At 28.7% G+C, this 17,550-nt stretch overlaps 2 protein-coding genes and 1 pseudogene across 5 annotated transcripts in view; 2 read left to right on the top strand and 1 right to left on the bottom strand.

Annotated features, from left to right (window-relative positions):
• The window catches only part of Trpm (transient receptor potential cation channel, subfamily M), a 63,853-nt gene extending 53,631 nt beyond the window's left edge, over positions 1-10,222 (bottom strand). Inside the window, exon 1 of the mRNA XM_072896508.1 lies at positions 10,212-10,222. The gene's annotated coding sequence lies outside the window, so the exon portion shown is untranslated. The remainder of the gene's footprint in view (positions 1-10,211) is intronic.
• On the top strand, positions 7-13,237 carry Cdc14 (cell division cycle protein 14). 4 transcript variants are annotated; one of them, XM_072896517.1, is made up of 10 exons: positions 7-127; positions 195-388; positions 557-652; positions 1,053-1,318; positions 2,988-3,288; positions 5,600-5,969; positions 6,066-6,407; positions 6,484-6,609; positions 7,373-7,660; positions 10,804-11,581. In XM_072896517.1, exons 3-10 carry the CDS (start codon positions 604-606, stop codon positions 10,868-10,870), a joined length of 1,809 nt encoding a protein of 602 aa, XP_072752618.1. In that variant the 5' UTR covers positions 7-127; positions 195-388; positions 557-603; the 3' UTR covers positions 10,871-11,581. The 4 variants fall into 4 exon arrangements, 3 of the variants coding, with proteins under 3 accessions (XP_072752618.1, XP_072752621.1, XP_072752619.1); XR_012047103.1 differs by having other exon boundaries at positions 68-388; positions 10,804-10,937; positions 11,194-11,581; XM_072896518.1 differs by lacking the exon at positions 10,804-11,581 and adding an exon at positions 11,588-13,237 and having other exon boundaries at positions 72-388.
• LOC140668009 (uncharacterized) overlaps positions 11,652-17,550 on the top strand; it is a 21,019-nt pseudogene continuing 15,120 nt past the window's right edge.

The following is a 17,550-nucleotide window of genomic DNA, read 5'->3' as shown; positions in this document are numbered from 1 at the left end:
TCACTGCAGAGAACAAAATGGCGGCTGAATCAAAAGTCTTGGTCCGTTTGACTGTCACTGGATGATGGTGACTGGCGGTGGCGACGACGACGGCGATATGCGTTGCAAGATGCTGTCCCGATGAAATGCAAGTGTCCACTAGATGCAATCGATATAATAATGCGCGTGAAATAACGAATCGTTCCGATTGACAGGCGGCAGCCTGGAGGAAGAACATACATTTCGCCTGCAAAAAATACCGGAGCGGCCATAGTCGAATTTACTCCTACGAGTTTGAATTTCGTAACGGTTATGCGTATCCGAGTATATAAATGTCACAACTCTTACTTTGCAATATAAGTAATCAAAAACGAAAGTGTACGAGCGGTGTCGTTCGACGAGTTGTACCGTAAGTTTTTCTGCATATGACAATTATATTTCCGGATGACAACATATACATATTTTGTGCAAGTAATCCCAACTGGTCTAGTTACTCACCAATTCTGCCTTCTACGTATATTCATTACATGCCATTAATTGAAATCTGTTATTTACATAAATGTTGCGGTGATGACAGATCCACCTGATCCACTATTACACAATTACACTCGTAATTAAATTACGATGGAGGATGTAAATGAGATTTTGGTATGCGCAACTGAATTTATAAAAGGTAATTTGTTTTAGATTAGAATCTACTTATATAATTACTGCTTAATTATTACAATGATTTTTTTTATATAATATTTTTTATTTATAACGTTAAGATTATATATTTTGTAATCACCTGATTTTATATTAATTTATTATCTATGAAGTTTTGAACAAAAAAAAAAAAAAAAAAAAAAAAAAAAAAAAAAAAAAAATAAGTTAAGAAACTTGAGTTAAAATATATGGATTTTTTCTTTGCTCAAATTTATTACAAAATTAAACTTATATAGTTTGTTCTCTATATATTTATAATTTAATTTTTTAAATATTCATTTTCAGAGGGTTATTAATGAACAAAATTTGTATTATATCTTACTAGATATTGCAATTGCAGAAAAGAAATACTTTGATTTTTCTTTCAGATCGATTGTACTTTGTCACATTGAGAACAACAATGAAACCAAAAAGTACTCCAAATACACATTATTTTAGCATTGACAATGAATTAGTGTATGAAAATTTTTATGCTGATTTTGGACCTCTTAATCTGGCCATGCTATATAGATACTGTCAAAAGGTCAATAAAAAATTAAAAGGCATCGCACTCAGTAAAAAGAAACTTGTGCATTACACAACAATGGATTCGGAAAAAAGAGTTAATGCTGCATTTCTTGTGGGAAGTTATGCGGTAATAATTTTTTTCTCTATTTAAAAATTGTCAATCTGCTTTAAATGTTTTTCTGTTCTGAAAATCCTTTTTATTAATAACAAATAAAATAAGGCACATAATAAAAATATCTTAATTTTAATAACAAATAAAAAATTTAATATTAATAGCAAATAAAAAGTGGCATAAAATATCTTAAATTTGCATATAATCGTGTCTATGTGTGCCCATATCACGTTTATCAATTTTATTTTATATATGTAACTACTTGTTGCAAATTCATATTTTTTTTAAAGACAATTATGTATTTTCTTTATACCAATTAATTCTCATTATTCTGTGCATAAAGATATTGAGGCAAAGTAATCAAAACATGAAATTTTATAAGATATTTCATAGTCTATGCAAAATGATATTAAATTAAAGTATGAAATATCTCATAAATACTATTGAAGTTTTGTCCATCATACCCTGATAACTTTTAACACAGAATATTGCAAGAAATTGATTTATAACAAAATTAGGTTTTATTTGAAAAAAACTAGACCTTTATACAACATACGCTTAAAGCCAAACTAATTTTTTCAGTTTTTTTCTCTTCAAACTGAAAAATTTTTATCTAAAACATTTTTTGTTATAATGTGTACTTTCAGAGTTATAAATTTGTAACGCTTTAAATGCATCACACAATATATGTATATTGAAATGTGAAATGAAGTGATAACAGAATAAGAGAACAAATTAAATTTAGGGGAGTCAGTTATTTGATCAAATTATTATAGAATAAAAATGAAGATTGAGAAATTTAAAATATAAAAAAAGGTCTGATTTTAATGAGAAAAATTAAGTAAAAATGTAGAAATTTAAGTACAAATTTTGCAAAATAAAAAGTTTAGTCTATCTCTTTTAAACTAAAAGAGATAGACTAAACAAATATATATATGAAATTAAATGGCTTGAACTAAACTTTATAGTTACTGATTACAAAATTTATCTGTATTGAAGAACAGAGAAGTATGGATAATTTTTTTTATAATGTAGATATTTTGATATAATAAATGTTGTAGCGCTATTTGAAACGAATACAACGATGTATGATTTAATGTAAACATCTTACATATTATACGAGATTTTCCGGCTTGAAATATCACGGGCGACGTTTATCATTTCATTTTCGGCCCTGCGATATGGCCAACTTTGACTCGTGCATTAGAGGTTGACGTATGTCGTGTCATTTAATCATGATACTCAGTGTACGAAAAATATAAATAGAAAGCTTATGAATATAATTATTAATATAATTATGGGACATTTATGGGATAATTATGGGACAGGGCCGAAAATGAAATGGTAGACGTCGCCCGCGATATTTCAAGCCGGAAAATCTCGAATAATATATAAAATATTTACATTAACTCATACATTGTTGTATTCGTTTCAAACAGCGCTACAACTTTTATTATATCAAAATATCTACATTACTATAAAAAATTTATGCATACCTCTTTGTTCTTCAATACAGATAAATTTTGTATCAATCACTATACTCACAATAAAGTTCAATTCAAGCCATTTAATTTCATATATATTTGTTTGGTCTATCTCTTAGTTTAAAAGATAAAAGGAAATGACTACTTCCAAGCTGTATATATATATTTATATTAAACAATAAAATTTTTTATACTTTTAGATATTATACTGTAAACGTACAGCACAAGAAGTTTATGAATGTTTGACTAAAAGTCCAAATAATCCTTCATTCATCATGTTCCGTGATGCCTCCATCGGACCACCATGTTATCAGATATCATTAAAGGATTGTCTAAATGCTATATACAAGTGCCATCAACTTGGTTTCTTTAATTTCGAAGATTTCTGTGTTAAAGAATATGAACACTTTGAAAGAGTTGAGAACGGAGATTTAAATTGGATAGTTCCAGGAAAGTTTATTGCTTTCTGTGGCCCACATGCAAGGTCTAAGATGGAAGATGGTGCGTACCTTCCATCATGGTTGTATTAACAACAATTAAGAGTGAGTGTGTGAAAAAGAATATAATAATGAAAAATAAGCGAGGGTCAGGTGAGTATACAGGGTGGTCCATTTAAATCGATCATTTTAAATATCTCACTTTTCTTAGATATTATTAGAAAATGTTTCAGACAAAAGTTATTTGGGGCAAAAAAGAGTCACATTAGTTTGATCCTGAATTATGTGTCAAGGTCATATGAAAGACAATCTTGCTTTTTAAATAAAATTGCTCTTATTTTTTTTTATAAATTGATTCTGCGTAATGTTCTAAAAAGTTATAAGAGTATGAGCTAAAAATTTAATAATTTACAAGATATTTTATACTTTAACATAATTTTAACATAAACTATTAAATATCTTACAGAATCATTTTTTAATTAGTTCACTTCCATACTTTTATGCACAGAATAATGACAGGAATCAATTAATATAAAGAAAATACATAATTGTTTTTAAGAAAAAAATATGTAATTGTTACAAACTACTTTTTTCTTAAATACACTGACGATCAAAATTATCGCATATGTTTTATGCAAAATTTTGCATGATTTCAAATAAGCATAACTCCGTCAAAAATGGTTGTATTTGAATATTTTTTTTATTTTAAAGCTTAAAGTCTCTACTTTGAAAAGCATTTGTTAGATTTTAAATTTCTCCTTTCCCCTTTCCGCCACTTTTTCAAAAGTGTTGATGTGTTTCGTTTCCAAAAAATTGCATAGTTTAACACACTCCACGGGGTGGAATAAATTTTTTTCGCTAATTTCATGACAACCATCGTAAAATTTAGACTTTCCTTTGCAAATTAAAAATAAAATTGAGGTTGATACGATTTTTTTTCGCGGAGTTATAATATATGGCGTTTTAAAGTTACTCATGCATTTTTGGTCAATTACCGCCAGCATTAGCATTACCCGATGCGCACCACGAGGAGGTTGCTGGTCGGACTTTGCGCATTGTATGTGCGTGCGTGCGTGCGTTGAGCGAAAATGCTTAAAAATGCGTATTCCTGCCTTGTTTTCGAATTACTTCTTGTAGACGCTCACGCATATTAATGCAAGCTCTAATTGTGGCTTGAGGAATTTCATGCGTTGCATTTCCAAATGAGAAACAATTTCATTTTAATGCAGGATAACATTTGTCGAAGCTAATGGGATGATTACGAAATTTAGAGAGCCCACCAACCAATCTCCAAGAACTGAAAGCAACGCTATGACAAATATGGCATGAAATTCCTCAAGCCACAATTAGAGCTTGCATTAATATGCATGAGCGTCTACAAGAAGTAATTCGAAAACGAGGCAGGAATACGCATTTTTAAGCGCGAACATTTCCACACCTCTCTCGCTCAAACACACGCATGCACGCGCGCGCACACACACACACACACACACATACATACGATGCGTAAAGTCCGACCAGCAATCTCCTCGTGGTGTGCATCGGGTAATGTTAATGCTGGCGGTAATTGACCAAAAATGCATGGGTAACTTTAAAACGCCATAATTCCGCGAAAAAAAATCGTATCAACCTCAATTTTTTTTTAATTTGCAAAGGAAAGTCTAAATTTTACGATGGTTGTCATGATATTGACGAAAAAAATTTATTCCACCCCGTGGAGTGCGTTAAACTATGCAATTTTTTGGAAACGAAACACGTCCTCACTTTTGAAAGAGCGGCGGAAAAGGGAAAGGAGAAATTTAAAATCTAACAAATGCCTTTCAAAGTAGAGACTTTAAGCTTTAAAGTAAAAAAAAAATTTTTTCAAATACGACCATTTTTGACGAAGTTATGCTTATTTGAAATCATGCAAAATTTTGCATAAATTTACATATGCGATACTTTTGATCGCCAGTGTAGTTTATAAGTTAGTATATGAGGAAATGACTTTAATAGATGAATTTATTTATGTCATTCACTTATATAACTGATATCTTGAGGAGATCAATAAAATTTATATATAAAACAAGTGAGATATTTATGATGATCGATTTAAATGGACTGCTGTATATATCAGTGGAATGAAAGGTTATAAGTACAGAAACATGAGAATGTGTGCAAGTATGATTGAATTTTGGAGAGGAAAAGAGAGTGGCAGTTGAGCACGAAGAAAAAGAATTAATGTTAAATTAAAATTAAAAAAAAAAGATAAAAATATAAAATCAACTTACGTATCTAATTTTCATCTTTTATCATTTGAATTATTTCAGGGTACATTAATAACTGTGTGATTATATATAATACAGTAAATATTGTACTCTTTTTTCTTTTAACAGGTTATCCACTGCATGGTCCAGAATCATATTTTACCTATTTCCGTCGTAATAATGTAACGACAATTATACGGCTTAATAAAAAGGTTTATGATGCGTCGAGTTTCACTGACGCTGGCTTTACACATAAAGATTTATTTTTTATGGATGGCTCGACGCCAACGGATTCAATAATGCATCAATTTCTCAAAATCTCGGAAAATACAGATGGTGCAGTTGCTGTTCATTGTAAAGCTGGCCTTGGACGAACAGGTTCTCTCATAGGTTGTTATATTATGAAGCATTATCATTTAACCGCTCACGAAACAATTGCTTGGATAAGAATATGTAGGCCAGGTTCTGTAATTGGTCACCAGCAACAATGGTTAGAGAAGTAGGTATTTGTCATTTCTTTTTTATTTTCTTATCTAATAGCTTAAAGAACGATAAATATATAAAAAGGAAAACTGATAAATTATTGTGCTTTTAGAAAGGAGACATATCTTCGATCGATACTGAAAGAACCACTGCAACTTGAAAACAGAAATTCAGTTCATGAATATGGTATATACTCGATAGCTGGTAGACCTAAAGCAGCTTCCTTGCAGGGGACTACAAAGAGTTTAATGGAAGATAATGTATCAGGAATAATGCATCGTGTGGATGAAATAAAACTGGATGATCCTGGACCAGCGGCTGGAGCTAGCTCGACAAATAGATACAGTACATTAACTCAAGGTGATAAATTGTGTAGAATCAAAGCTAGGAGAAGAGGCATAGCAACGTCTCAAACTTCTCTTAATACAAACACAGGAACGTCCACTGTTGGACAGTAAGTGTAAATCACTTCTATTTTAACAAAAATGTTTTGAAATTTACATATGTGTATACATGTATTTCATTTACAGTCCATATTTGGGATCTTTGTTACAAACAAGAAGTCAAAAAGGAGCCCTTACTACTTTAGTCGCAAATAAAGAAAGAGATCCCACTAAAAGACTTTTATCACGATCCACTGCAACAACAGTGAAGAGGTTGGACGATCATTTATTTATAATATTTTCTTTTCTAATCATCTTTTAAGACACCCGAGTAGTCGCTGAGAAACTCTTAGTTGACGGTGGCGACAACTATAGCTGCAGTTGGAATAAGAACCCTGTCATTATGCTCTCTCTTTTGATCTCGCATTGTCTGAAACATTCTCTCTTTGTTTCGCATTGACGTTTGAAAATGACGTTTTGACAACCAAATTATTCTTGCGTGCCATTTTTAAATAAAAAGGTATTTCAATGAAACAACACTATAGATTACTTCAGCACATTTGTAAAATACTCCGAAAACTAAGTCAAGTAAGGAATATACTATGTGGAAGGAACATTTTCCACTTCTTTAGACAGCTGTCAAATAACCGCTTTTTTCCAAATAGGCTTATTTTGATACTAATTTTACGGCTATTTATTAACTGTCAAGGGGAAAGCTTAGTTTTCGGATAATTTTACAAGTGTGCTAAAGCGATTTGTAGTCTTGTTTCATCGAAATATCTTTTTATTTAAAAATGACATGCAAGAATTCTCACAGTATTATTTCTAGCTTATGACACCACGATTCCAATATAGTCGCGGTGATTACTCGAGAGCCTTAAATAATTTTCGATAACCTACATTCTTCCACAGAGATTTATTTATTAATACATGCTTTTAATAACATTATTGAACTAAATTATATTAAATTATATTGATATTGTGTGCATGGGGTTTTAAAAGATATAGATCTGTTTATCTTGACTGGAAATTGTAGAAACAATTGGTTGGTCAGCAGTAGCTGTGATCCATCTTCCTGCCGTATTAGGTCTAAACCAGCAACACAGAGCCATAACATCAACAATAATACAACTACTATCAATCCTGTTACATCTTTAACTGTATCAAAGCCAGTGAGAAGAACGAAACGTACCTCCTGCATGGCTACGCAGGCTCATACTACAAACTCGTCAATCTCTGCCAATCATACGATACCACAGCCGCAACAACGCATGAATATGATTCTCAGGTCGGCAGACCGAGTTACTCGTTATTCACTCAGACAGTAAGTCGATAACTGTCCTTATTTCTCGGATTTGAGCTAAAATTACGATTTGAGAAACTGATGCATTATCGAGACTCCGATTATGCAGTTTTTTGATCTTTTAATTCATTATTTGATATATAAGTGAAATTGACATTGACAGTATTTCTTCCCCCCCTCTCTCATTCCATTGCTTTTGACACTTAGCTTTGCTTTATTGTAATCAGTGCAAGTATATTTTCCATACAAAACTATATTTTTATCTTTTGGGTTTCTCGTCTCATCATAAATATATAAAATTCATTGGGTCATCGTAGATTAATAACATTTTTTAAGCTTCATAAATTTATATTGATTAACATAGTCAGAGGTTAATATAAATTTATGAAGTTTCATGACACACAGAGATGGTTCAATGTATAAACGAGATTTTTCATACAGAAATTTATTAATGCAAAAACAACTGTGATAAAATATTTATCCCGAACTATATTCGTAATCTACGTAAGATTTTAATATTACTTTTTTTTTTTTTTTTTTTTATTAAAAACCTGATACTTTGGGAAGTATGTACTAACTGTTTACTTATTATTGACTGGAGAATTGCTGCAGAGATTTATTCTATAACTAAACTTCTTTTAAAATACGTGTTAAACTGTACACATTTTTGTACATAGATGCGAGTCTTGTAATGCATGCATTGTAATGAAAATACATGTTTTAAATAGTTACAGAATAGACTTGCTGAAATGTTCTGCTTATGTATTGTCAGACATTTACATTTGTCAGTACAGCTATTTTGATCTTAATTTCGTGTCAAAAAAGAAGTCTTATTTATATTTGTATATGAATCATCTTCATAAATAAATAAATTATATATATATATACACGCGCGCGCGCGCGCGCGTGTGTGTGTGTGCGTGTGTACATACATTATACGCATACAACATACATTACATATACATATGCGTGTGCGCACAACAATACGCGCGTACACAACATATTGAATGTTTCATAATATATGCGATTAATTTTAATAGTTAATGGAAGACACATAAAACAGTGAAGAAAGTTTATAAACAATTTTGTAAGTACTCCAATAATATACGCTAATCTTCATAATTCGAAATAGTTCTTTGTTCTGAATATAAGTGCCAGTTGTCATGTTATAGACTTTCTCAACTTTTCAAAAATTTCAGGTATTGTTAAATTGTTGATAGCCTTGTTGTGCATAATGAAGTGGCAATGAATTTTAAATAAATAATTATTTTAAATAATTATTTTCAATCTCAAAAATAAAAATAAGACACATGATTATATAAAGGCTATAGCCGAATCAACATACAAAAAGTGCCCCAATGAGTTTTCAAATAATATTTGGCCTGCTATTTCCTCATTTAAAAAAAATTTCCTCAAAATTTCCTTCCACCTCCTTAACTTTATTATTTCCTAAGTTATTGAGAAAAATGTCAGTTTTAGTTTTCATTTTTTCTCTATAAATATTTGAGATGATCTCATATTGATTTTGTTCTAAATACTTATCAACGAAAGACACAAAAAAAATATTTTTTTATTAATCTCGAATAAAAACTCGAGATCTTTCGATTTTTTTAAAAGAGATTAAATTTAAGAAATAGCCTCTTTAACATGTTCCTTTTGAGGTTCAATCATCAAACTTTTAAACAATATTCTTTTTATATGTTTTAATACTCTCAATTTTTTTCAATTTTTTCGAGTTAGTGCAACATGGTGAAGAAAAAAATTAAAATCTTTTTTTCTTATTATTTTTTGATAATAGGACAGAAAATTATTTATTTTCTTGTAATAATTATAATAGTAATAATAATAATTGTTAGTAATAATAATAATAATTATTATTACAATAGTTATAATTAAACTGTAAGATAGAAATATTTTTCATGCAAAAACAATTTTTACAAATTTAACTTTTAAACAAACTTTTAAATTGTTTTTGCATAAAAAATATTTTTATCTTGCAGTGTAATTATAACTATTACAATTATTATAATTACTATTATAATTATTACAAGAAAATAAATAATTTTCCGTTTTATTCTAAAAAAATAAATAAAAAAAAGTTTTCATTTTTTTCATTATGTTGCACCAACTTCAAAAAAATTGAAAAAATTTGAGCCATATAAAAAGAGTATTCTATAATAGTTTGGTGATTAGTACTTTGAAAGGAACATGTTAAAAAAGCCATTTTTTAATTTCATTCTTTTTTTAAAAATCGAGCTTTTATTCGAGATTAATGAAAAAATATTTTTTTTGTGTCTTTCGTTGATAAGTATTTAGAAAAAAAATCAATATGAGATCATCTCAAATATTTATAGAGAAAAAATGAAAACTAAAACTGACATTTTTCTCAATAACTTAGGAAATAATAAAGTTAAGGAGGTGGAAGGAAATTTTGAGGAAATTTTTTTTAAATGAGGAAATAGCAGGCCAAATGTTATTTGAAAACTCGTCGAAGGCACTTTTAGTATGTTTATCTGGCTATAGCATTTTTTATTGTTTTTGTGTCTCTCTTCCACTGTTGAAATACTTGTGGAACATTTATTATGAAACATCTTGTATATGTATTAATGTATAAAAAAAGATTGTATTATAAAATGATATAATAGAAAGAGAGGATGAAAGAGAGATCCTAGAAGAAAAGAAATCAATTTCATCATATTTTGGTTAATAGCATCGATTATTGTGGGAAAAAAATTCATATGAACATGTATTTGATTCTGAATAGTCTGCAAGATAGAATTATTTGACTGTGAATCGCGCAAAATTCTTTTTTTCTCTTCGTGCACTTTCATGTATTTGTATTTGGTTTAATTGAATAAATGTTTGTAAAAATATTTGACTATTCTAATTTTTGTAAGCGGTGCTTGAGAAAAGATAATAAAATACATATATTACAGATATGATATTTAGAATCAAACACATTCATGTGAACTTTTTTCTTTATGATGACCATGACAAATTATCATCTTCCAAAATATTAACTTGGGATTGCCTGTACATACACACGCACACACGCGCAGGATAGCCCATTTTAAGTGTCCGTTTTTTTTTATTTTTTTTTTGTTTTGAGTTTAAAAAATGTTTAAATACTAAATTTATATAAAATATTTATTTAAACATTTTAGATATAAATCTTTTGTAAAGTCGTGCAATCTCCATGTGGCGCACTCTACGTTGTTAACAATATCGTAGTTTCTTTGGCAAATAATTCAATTTTTCATAAAAACATAAATTACTGAATCGTTGGAAACGTCTTCATGTAAGTTATAAGAATCTACAGTCAAACTAAAGGTATTTAAAGAATTCAAAATAAGTTTAACGAACTTTTATCTAAAAAAAAAAAAGAACTTTAAAAAAATACGACCCATCATATATTCTCCTTCAAACTCTACAAAATCTATAATATAAAAATTATTTGAAATACTTTTTTTAAACATAAAAAAAGGATTAGATTTTAAAGTAGGCTATTTCTTATACGTGTATATATTTTATATATATTTTTTTTTATTTTACAGACACCCATACACACACACAAAATAACATTTCTATGTGTAAATGTTGACATTTTATACTAACTTTATAAAAAAAATGTAGTAATCCAATATATAACATTGCAAGACTCTATTGTGTACGACCAATTTTAGTTAATTTTTTTCATTGCATGTGGCATAATTCTATTAATTTTGGGTTTGTTTTGTTAAAGCATGCATTAAATACAAGAAATTTTATATAGGCCTGGGCAAATAACATTTGAACAGAAATGTGTATGAAAAGGTGAAATTGTTATTATATATAATCCATAGTCCAGGCCTCATAATGTGTACATTACAAGTAGTATTTAAGGGATAAAACAAGCAGAGCACTAGAAGTGGCTAACAAATCGATCCTATTTATTTCTGTGACTTGCAGTGCACGCACAACAAAAAGTTATAAAAGTGCATTTATCAGATGACTAACCGATATTCCCAGTGGCGTTGGGGAGGATTGTCAGGTAACTGGAGCATCTCACCAGCGCCGAAGATCTCATCGCTTAAACCCCATCATTTAGTAAAAAGTACTTCACACTGACCTTCAATCCGTCTTCAAATCAAGTGAGTTTTGCCCAGGCTTTTATATCATAAACTATTGAAGATCAAACTCTATCTCTACAATCATAAACACTGCATTTATTAATATGATTTTATTATATCTGTATCACATGAAACATGCATTTGTTGCAGTGTTATTTAATATAAACTTCACACAGTTTTTATAATTTTTTTCACATATAAAAAAATCGCAATCTATTAAATGTCTGCAAGAAAAAAGAATCAAGTTTTTTATATATTATTTATACACTGAATCTTTCCTTTGGTTTAAATAAAAACATTTTTATATACGTATTTTCAAAATTGTTTTGTCTATACATAATTTCTATATTTCTAATTTCTACAATTTTGTAAAATATTTGTTTAATATTCATATATTCTTTTTGCGATTAGATAAATATGTGTTTTATATTATTATAATCTAAATATACTTCATTCTTTTATCTTTATCCAAAAGTTTTGCAGAAATATTCAATGATAATTTTACTATTTTAAAAAAAAGAAAGAGTTCATACTTCCAATATCATATAACTATATTTAAGGATCGACAGGAGTGACAAGCAAATTTCAACGTCATCAACATTAAGAAATTAATTCTCATTCGATGGTATATTGGTATAAACATAAACGCTATTGTATTGCAAGAAAGACAAAGATGGCATTATTATCTTTCATTATCTCTTTTTATTACTAACACGATTTGCGTTAGCTACAGATATAGACAGATATAGCAACATTCGTCATTGTCGTATTCTGTTTTGGAGAAGAAATATTTCTTTATAAATTTTTTTATGTATATACATTAATTTATAGCACAGAGACGAATTTTGCATTTTATTGTTCTTAAAAATTTATAATAAATAAAATACGGGGAGGGGGGACAGTTACACCTGATAGTTCGCAGTCAACAATACATTTAAAAAAATTTTATTTTGACCTTTTTTTCAAAGAAATCTCTCTGTATGTTAATAAAAACAATGCTGTTAATTACGAATGTCATAATTTTATTATGATTTTCTCTGCATTTTGGCTGGACAATAACGATCCTATATTCACACCGACCGACAAAGGTCTCTCCTGCCGACCCTTAATCAACTCAATAATTTCCCTATGATTATTAATATTTTGAAAGAGTCAATTTTTATTTTGTTAATAATTAAACGAGTGATAATCTCGAATATCTTTAAAATTAAAATTTGTTATATTTTTTGTTATATTAATATATTACTTAAAATAATTAAGCAATTACATTAAAACGTGCAAACTGTCGAGTTTTAAGAAGTCATATTTCGGAAGATCAGCTAGGACCTAGGAGATTGTTTTTGCTAAAAGATGAAATCTCAACTTTAGTTATAGGATAATATTTTCTGCTCCATCTGTTTTTTTTTTTTTTTTTTTTTTTTTTTTCTGTGAGGACCAAATCAGAACGTACAAAAATCCGAGAATTTTACTTTGCGGTCTTCTAACAAAAGGCAAGGATAGAGCGAAAAATGTCTTCACATGGGGTTTGAAATTGGAAACTTGTTTCTTTGAAACGCGCCTAGAAAAATTATCTTACAATCCCTAAAAGCTGAGAATGCCTCTTAAAAATCTATAAAATTTGCAAATTTTTAAATAGTTCCCTAATTGTTTTAAGTAATATCTTATATGTAAATTTTTATATATGACTATATTCTATTATATATGACCATATTATACAGGATATCTCACATAAAGTGTAACAAGCTTTTTCTTTGAAAGTATTAAAGGTAGTGGCGAAAAAGTATGTAGCTACTTATTAAATTTATATATATATATTTTTTTTAACTACTATATGTCTGTTTTTTTTTTTACACCAATTAATTCCTTCTATTATTTTGTCTACAAAAAAAATATTCAGGTAAGATAATAATCGAAAAATATATTTTATAGATATTTTATAGTTTAATTTAAAATTATGTCAACAAAATATAAAATATTTCGTAAACTATTTTTTAACAATCACATCTTTATAACTTTTTAAATATTGCAGGGAATCAATTATATAAAAAAAATCAGGCTGATTCTATTTAAAAAAATAATTTCATTTTTTGTAACTTTTTTTAAGAGATTTGTGTTAATGGTCCTTTTTTGTCATTTAAAAGGTGCCAATAAATTATAAAAATTGCAAAATGAATTTCCTCGCTATCTTCAAGAGGATGATGAAGTCATCTCTATTACCGAACTTTTTACTTGAACAATGAGATACTGTTCAAGTAAAAATGTTTATTTCCTAGGCTTTTAAGTTCATTTTTATAAGATCACTAATATTCCTTCATACAATTTCGGTTGCAGAAGTAATTTATTTTGTATGTTTAAACTGCTAAACTTTTATATTAATCCAATATAACAATATATTTGCTTAATATAAAAATTTTACACTTTCCATATATAATAATATAATAAAGTAAGTTCGTGCTAGAAATTGTATAAAGGAAAATTTATAAATATTTAGAAGTGAGCTTTAAAAACTTGTTAGTAAAAAACATTTCTATGTGCAATTAGGTTGAGAGAAAACTACTTGTCACATTTTATGTGAGAAACCTTGCACACACGTACACACATATATATAAATTTGTATTGTTATGCATGAAACAAATTATTGTGGACCGAAATTGGATAGTTAACAAAAAATACTTATTTATCATTATTGTAGTATAGAAAATGTGTACGTTACAAACTAATTTTGTAACTTTTATTTTTAAAAAATGTTAAAAATTTCTAGACTTTGTAAATAATATGGCACTTGTTGAAAAGTTAATTTTAATATTTTGAACTTGATCAAAGACATTAGGAAAAGAAAATACTTGCGATATCAATATATATATATGCTCTATGTGCAGTTTATATGTAGTTGCAACACGCTTTACGATATTATTTGACTGGAAAATATATGTCTCGTTATTCATTAGGTCATAGGCCATTAAATCGAATGTATTTATACATTTATTATTTAGTCTTCGGGGAACCTCTCAGAAACATAAAAGATATTAGATTATAAAAAGGTAATATCTTTCTTTTTAATTCAAAACTCGGTATTTAATAATGTTTGAAATTACTGATTACGAATCTGAAATTAAATTATAAAATTGAAAACAGCAACTCTAATATGGCGATAATAAAATAATTAATATTTGCGGTAGGACCTCCTTATTTTGTCTTCTGCTATTCTTGATCTTTTTCTATATTAAACAAGTTATATTTTAGAAATATATATATATATATATATATATATATATATATATATATATGTTATGGACAATGTGATAAATACGGGCATTATTCATAATGTCTGGTCATTATGAATAATACTGAATGAAATTGGGCAATGTAATAAATTTCATGCTGTTTATCATAATTTATTACATTGACTGGTCAATATGAATATTGCTAGTTAGACAAAGTGATAATAATATTTTAAAATGTTCTAAAGAACCTGCCTTAAAATATTTACCGGTCATTTCGGGACACCCTGTATATATTTACAAATAAATTCATATATAAATAAATTAAAAAAATTGATTATTTTATTAATTCCAATATATATATATATATATATATATATATATATATATAATTAATAAGAAAGACGGCCAATAATCGAGCAAATTTCAATATATATTGAAAAATTAAATAAAATTTATTGTTCTAACCTTTGAAAACATATTAAAGTAAACGTTTCGGCTGTACGCAGCCTTTATCAATACTATGTAACCTGTATAAATTGAAACGCAAAAAGCCAAAGTAAAGATAGTTAGCATGTCAACTGGGTCACATTAATATAAAATATAAAAAAATTCCGACGTCAATGTACCAAAAAAGATAAACCCACATTATAAATTCAACGCAAATCAAAGTCCCTCCTAAAACCGCACGTTTCACACCAATAATTTTTTGGCCAATACGCAACGATCATCATAATTTTTTTCTTTTTGTCCCACGAAGAAAAGAAAAAAATTATGATGATCGTTGCGTATTGGCCAAAAAATTATTGGTGTGAGACGTGCGGTTTTACGAGGGACTTTGATTTGCGTTGAATTTGTAATGTGGGTTTATCTTTTTTGGTACATTGACATCGGAATTTTTTTATATTTTATATTAATGTGACCCAGTTGACATGCTAACTATCTTTACTTTGGCTTTTTGCGTTTCAATTTATACAGGTTACATAGTATTGATAAAGGCTGCGTACAGCCGAAACGTTTACTTTAATATGTTTTCAAAGGTTTGAACAATAAATTTTATTTAATTTTTCAACATATATTGAAATTTGCTCGATTATTGGCCGTCTTTCTTATTGATTATTTGTTGTTAGAATTACGAGCGTGTGCAGAGTTTTATCATTTCTTATATATATATATATATATATGTATATATATCGGAATTAATAAACTAATCAATTTTTTAAATTTATTTATATATAAATTTATTTGTAAATATATACAGGGTGTCCCGAAATGACCGGTAAATATTTTAAGGCAGGTTCTTCTTTAGAACATTTTAAAACGAAAAGTTTCATACAAAAATGTCGAGGCTACAATAGTTTTCAAATTAAAAAGGTTTACAGATTACCAATGACAGGATTAGAATTTCGCGCGCTCAGGTATGGCAAAATAACAAGTGATAAAAGTGCTTCTATGAATTTATCTAATTTATCTAATTCTTTTATCACTTGTTATTTTGGGTGCGTTCCTTTTGGACGCTTACACGCTTAAAGCGCTTATAAGCATTGCTTACGCTATTCCATTTGGAGTTATAAGCGCTTATAAACGCATTAATGACGTCACTGTGACGTCATAACTCGTGCTCACAAATGCTTATTTCATCGAGGTAGGGCAGCAAAAGCGTGAGCGCTTACAGCGCGTGAGCATTCATATGGAACGCACTCGTGGTATCGCATGGTGAATAGAAAAATGGATTTAAATTGTAATGTGATTAATATATGATTAATATATGATTAATAACTGAAATGTGATTTAAATTGTACATCGATATATGATGGTAAAATCTTTTCTACGTAATTCTTTAGGCGTAATATTGCAGTTTTTTCGCGATACTTATTAAGAATTAAAAGAATGTTTTCTACTTCTGTATTAAGTTTTAAAGAATCTCCATCGTCATCAAACAATATTTCGAACATTATTACAATTAGCGAACACAAAAGAACAATCTGTTTTTCCGCCATGCTCACGATGCTCATGCACCTAAAAGGAACAATTTTCCGTTTACAATTTTAAGCGCTTAAGCAGCAAACGGAACAATTGAAAATAGCGCTTATAAGTGTGAGCGCTTATAGCGCGTGAGCGTTCATATGGAACGCACCCTTTGTCGTACCTGAGTGCGTGAAATCTCAGTCCTACCATTCGTGAAATATAATCGCTTCCAGTTTGAAAACTATTGTAGTCTCGATATTTTTGTATTAAATTTTTCGCCTTAAAATGTTTTAAAGAACCTGCCATTAAAATATTTACCGGTCATTTCGGGACATCCTGTATATATACGATGAGATCGTATTATGATAGATTATATATACACATATACATCTATGTCTTACATCTATACATCCATGCATTTACACACACATTTATACACACCTACACTACTATAGCTTTTACTTCTCCAACTATTAAAAGTTAGAATGTTCATTCATACACATAATACACAAAATAAGAATAGTCCGAGTAAGAAATTTTAGTTTGAAGAACTCGTAGAAAGACAAAAACATATATAGTCTTTTTGTTTCTCTCTAAAAGAAAATAAATCAGA

This window comes from Anoplolepis gracilipes, chromosome 7 (genome assembly GCF_047496725.1).
Source record: "Anoplolepis gracilipes chromosome 7, ASM4749672v1, whole genome shotgun sequence".
NCBI classification, from domain to species: domain Eukaryota; kingdom Metazoa; phylum Arthropoda; class Insecta; order Hymenoptera; family Formicidae; genus Anoplolepis; species Anoplolepis gracilipes.
This window is presented reverse-complemented; position numbering and strand designations above follow the sequence as displayed.